Below are 4,944 nucleotides of genomic sequence, written 5' to 3' on the forward strand. Positions count from 1 at the left end.
ATTTATTGATAGTTTATCATCGAAATTTGGAAGATTGACATTCATTTTCTTCAAAAATTAAACGGCTAGGATCATACATGTGTCCTCAACCTCTTCACGATAAAACACAGCGTGAGCTAATAAGATAAGTTTATGTGGTGAATGATCAAGAAGAAGAAAAGACTACGGTTCTTACACGTTTAGAAAAATACGAGTGGGGCCACATTAATTGTCTGCTACAAGAACAGATGTGCTACACAACTATTCCCCTCAACGCACTGCATAGAAGGACACACGACTTTTTCACTATAAATCTACATCCAACATATTTTGGGATTTGTCATAGGTGCACCATGGCACGAAAAGACACTCATTACTCCCAAAATATCTATACCATAAGATGATCCTAACCCTCCAATTTGAGGAGATTTCTAAATTTTGTGATGTGTCGCCCTCACCCAAAATCATCCAATCCACTTTTTGGTGAATGGCTGAGATTGAATAACCTATTTTTCAGTTAGATTAATCTTAGCCATTCACCAATAAGTGATGGGCTGATTATGATCATTTTTAGGGCCCAACAAATGCTAGATTAGGTCATCCAACTATATGGAACCCAAGATTGTTTCCATAGGATGATCCTAACCCTCTGATCTATAGAGGAAGATGGTTAGAATCATCCTATGGAGACGATCTAGCATTCTAACAGGTTCCATTCCTTCCGCAATAGGAAACTTGACCAACCTTGTCACGTTGTACCTTCACAGCAATAAGCTCTCTGGCCCCATCCCTGAAGAAATAGGATATTTGAAAAATATGGCTTATCTAGGAATGTCCGATAACATTCTAACAGGTTCCATTCCTTCCACAATAGGAAACTTGACCAACCTTGTCACATTGTACCTCAACAACAATAATCTCTCTGGCCCCATCCCAAAAGAAATAGGAAATTTGAAAAATATGACTGATCTGAGAATCTCCTATAACATTCTAACAGGTTCCATTCCTTCAACAATAGTAAACTTGACCAACCTTGTCACGTTGTACCTCAACAACAATAATCTCTCTGGCCCCATCCCTGAAGAAATAGGATATTTGAAAAATATGGTTGAGCTGGGAATGTCCAATAACATTCTAACAGGTTCCATTCCTTCCACAATAGGAAACTTGACAAACCTTGTGACATTGTACCTCCACCGTAATAAGCTCTCTGGCCCCATCCCTATAGAAATAGGATTTTTGAAAAATATGGTTGATATGGGAATGTCCTTTAACATTCTAACAGGTTCCATTCCTTCAACAATAGGAAACTTGACCAACGTTACTTATTTGTACCTCGGTAACAATAGCCTCTCTGGCCCCATCCCTAATGAAATTGGTGAGTTGAAAAATATAGATGAACTTGACATGTCCTTTAACATTCTAACAGGTTCCATTCCTTCCGCATTAGGAAACTTGACTAAGCTTTCCCTCTTGCACCTCTCCAGTAATAAGCTCTCTGGCCCCATCCCTAAAGAAATTGGAGATTTGAAAAATATGGTTGAGTTGGTCATTTACTCTAACATTCTAACAGGTCCAATTCCCCCTTCTTTAGCTGATCTTAAAAAGCTAACTGATCTACGCCTATTTGAAAATAAGCTTTCGGGTTCACTTCCTCAAGAAATGCCAAGTCTGATAAATTTGGTCTCACTCCAACTGGGAGACAACAACCTCTCGGGATATTTGCCACAACAAATTTGCCAAGGTGGATCGCTTAAAATATTTGGGATACAAAATAACCAATTTACAGGTCCCATCCCAAAAAGCTTGAGAAACTGCACTGGCTTAACCAGAGTTAAGCTCGAAGGAAACTATCTCACAGGAAATATGTCCGAAGATTTTGGAGTTTATCCAAATCTTACATACATTGATTTGAGCTACAACCAATTTTATGGAGAACTCTCTCCAAGTTGGGTTGGGTGTGAAAATTTAGTAAGTTTAAGGGTCTCTGAGAACTTCATTACTGGTAAAATACCACCAGAATTTGGACAGATGATTCAAATTGAACTACTTGACCTTTCTTTGAACCATTTGGTAGGAGAGATTCCAAAGGAAGTGGGGAGTTTGACAGCTTTATTTAAGTTGATTTTAAATGGTAACCAACTTTCGGGTCGGATACCATTTGAAATCGGAAAATTGTCCAATTTAGAGATCCTTGACCTATCAGCAAACAATCTAAGTGGATCGATACCAGAACAACTAGAAGATTGCTCGAAATTGCATTCTTTGAAATTAAGCACAAATAATTTGAATGGAGGCATTCCATTTCAAATAGGCAATCTAGCAGAGCTACAAAATATGCTAGATCTTAGTTGTAACTTGCTTACAGGAGAAATATCACCCCAACTAGGAAAATTACACATGTTGGAAATCTTAAATATTTCCTACAATATGTTAACTGGTTCAATTCCATCTTCTTTGAAAGATATGCTCAGCTTGACATTGATTGATTTATCATACAATAATTTGGTGGGTAGTCTTCCTAACAGCAAAGCCTTCCAACAAGGGACATTTGTGGGCAACATAGGACTATGCGGCAAAGCGCAAGGTTTGCAATCGTGCAATTCCCCACCGATAAATAGGGGTGAAACAAAAAAGAGACACAAAGTTATCACATTGATCATTCTCTCTCTTTTGAGCCCTGTATTCCTTCTACTTTTAGTTTTTGGAATTATTTTCATTTTTCGCCACAAAACAAGAAATGCAGAGGAAGAGAGAAATGCAGAGGGACGGAGAAATGAAATGAATAAAGATCTATTTTCGATATGGAATTGGGATGGGTGTATTTCTTATGAAGATATCATCGATGCGACAGAGGACTTTGATGACAAATATTGCATTGGGGAGGGCGGATATGGGAGAGTTTACAAAGCATCTTTGCCAACTGGGCAAGTAATAGCTGTAAAAAAACTTCACAAATTGGAAGATGACCAGCAAATTGATCAGAGAAGTTTCATAAATGAGGTACGGGCATTAACAGAAATTCGTCACCGCAACATTGTCAAGCTTTACGGGTTTTGTACCCATCGTCGATGTATGTTTCTGGTTTATGAGTATATTGAAAGTGGAAATGTGGCTAATATCCTAAGCAGTGAGAAAGGGGCGTTGGAGTTGGATTGGTTGAAGAGGGTGAATATTATTAAAGCCGTGGCCCATTCTTTATCATACATGCACCATGATTGCGACCTCCCAATAGTTCATCGAGATATCTCTAGCAAAAATGTTTTATTGGATTCAGAATTTGAGGCTCATGTCTCTGATTTTGGTACTGCTAGACTTCTAATGCCTGATTCATCAAATTGGACAGAACTTGCAGGCACTTACGGATATGTTGCTCCAGGTTAGTTCCTCACATATTGTTTTATTGTCTTAATATAATTGTTTAGAAAATTACATCTTACTTGGTTTTTACGTTATTGGTTCACACCCACCTAAGGTCAAAATATTTTTGAGACCATTGATGTGATTGCCCCACCTAAGAGATACAATATCCTAAGGCCATGTTTATCTTGGATTTTGAAAACCAACTGTGAATCCAAAACCGATTATTGGACTCACAATTAAACGTATATTTGAGTTCAATAGCAGTTTTGGGCTCACAATCGGTTCTCAAAATCCATGACAAACAGGGCCTAATTCTTCCACAACCAAAACAAAAAACCACCTTAAAATTGGTGGAAATTTTACTTGACTAGTAAGTATCTAAAATTTTGAGTATTCTTACTAAGATTTTAGTCAAGGGGATTTTTGTAAATTTTCCAACTTTAAAATGTTTGATTAGGAAATTGATTTGCTTAATTTCTATTGTTTCGATGTGGAATTTTTCGAGAAAATATTAGCCTATTTCTTTTTAATTTTTACGGAATGATGAGTTGCCAGCCAGCACTGACCTGATCCTACGGTCACACGAGCACCGAAGTAAAACCCATATCCAAACCTCTCTTGTCATGGTCTGCTCATGTCACATACTAGTTTCATTGCACCTTAAGCAAAAGGTTAAAGGCATGTATTTGTAATGTGCAAAAGGTTAAAGGGATGTTCGGATCCTCGAGATATCATTTTTTATGTGGATTTTTTTTGGCAGAGCTTGCTTACACAATGAGAGTGACCGAGAAATGCGATGTATATAGCTTTGGGGTTTTAGCACTTGAAGTGATATTGGGAAGACACCCTGGAGATATCATCTCCTCCTTGTCATCATCATCATCTGAAGGTGGCCAGAATCTACGGCTAAAGGATGTGTTGGACCCACGGCTCCCGAATCCCGAAGACCAAGTTGGAAATGAAGTAGTTTTGGCAGTGTCAATGGCACTTGCGTGCATAAATGCAAATCCACAAACTCGGCCAACCATGCAACACGTCTCTCAAAAGTTCTCTGCTCGAATGCCACCTTTTCCAAAGCCATTCCACACAATTGAATTGTCTCAACTGATGGAATTTCAAGTATAAATGGGTTGAGTCTCTTCACCTTCTCAGTTACCGTCGAGATCAAGTCTTGGGTCCCACATGGGGGCATGTATGTTTAATGTTTTTTTTTTTAATGTCATGTATGTTTAATGTCATGTATGTTTAATGTATAAACATCATCTGCATAGGTTAAAGTATTTTGATATACTGTTGTGTAATCGAAACCATTCATTTTTGACAGATGATTCTATTCCTCTAATCTGTAGAGGGACCGTAGGTTATAAAAAACTCTGTATATCGGACGGTTAAGATCATCTAATGGAAATGATTTTTGAGGGATTCCATAGTATCTAAGTCAAAGCCCGGCAAATGAACGGCTTGGATCATCGAACCATACGGGCTCCAATGTATTCTTTTAAAAAATATTTGCATGTATACTGATTAAAAACAATATAAATTTAAATTTCTTTAAGAAAAAGGGATCCTAATAGTTTGCATAGGGAGCAATGAATCACTCGC

General features: G+C 37.8%; 1 protein-coding gene across 1 annotated transcript; it reads left to right on the forward strand.

Annotated features, from left to right (window-relative positions):
- Positions 1-645: 645 nt before the first annotated feature.
- On the forward strand, positions 646-4,630 carry LOC143891280 (uncharacterized). Its single transcript, XM_077395894.1, has 2 exons — positions 646-3,358; positions 4,103-4,630. Exons 1-2 carry the CDS (start codon positions 646-648, stop codon positions 4,465-4,467), a joined length of 3,078 nt encoding a protein of 1,025 aa, XP_077252009.1. The 3' UTR covers positions 4,468-4,630.
- Positions 4,631-4,944: the final 314 nt, after the last annotated feature.

Source organism: Tasmannia lanceolata, unplaced genomic scaffold (assembly GCF_043159265.1).
Source record: "Tasmannia lanceolata isolate RefF3 unplaced genomic scaffold, GAP_Taslan_0.1 ptg000013l, whole genome shotgun sequence".
Classification (NCBI taxonomy): domain Eukaryota; kingdom Viridiplantae; phylum Streptophyta; class Magnoliopsida; order Canellales; family Winteraceae; genus Tasmannia; species Tasmannia lanceolata.

Coding starts and splice junctions, on each gene's coding strand:
- LOC143891280 (XM_077395894.1), top strand. CDS start 646: ATGGTTAGAATCATCCTATGGAGACGATCTAGCATTCTAACAGGTTCC. Junction 3,359..4,102: donor TTACGGATATGTTGCTCCAG/GTTAGTTCCTCA, acceptor TTTTTTTGGCAG/AGCTTGCTTACACAATGAGA.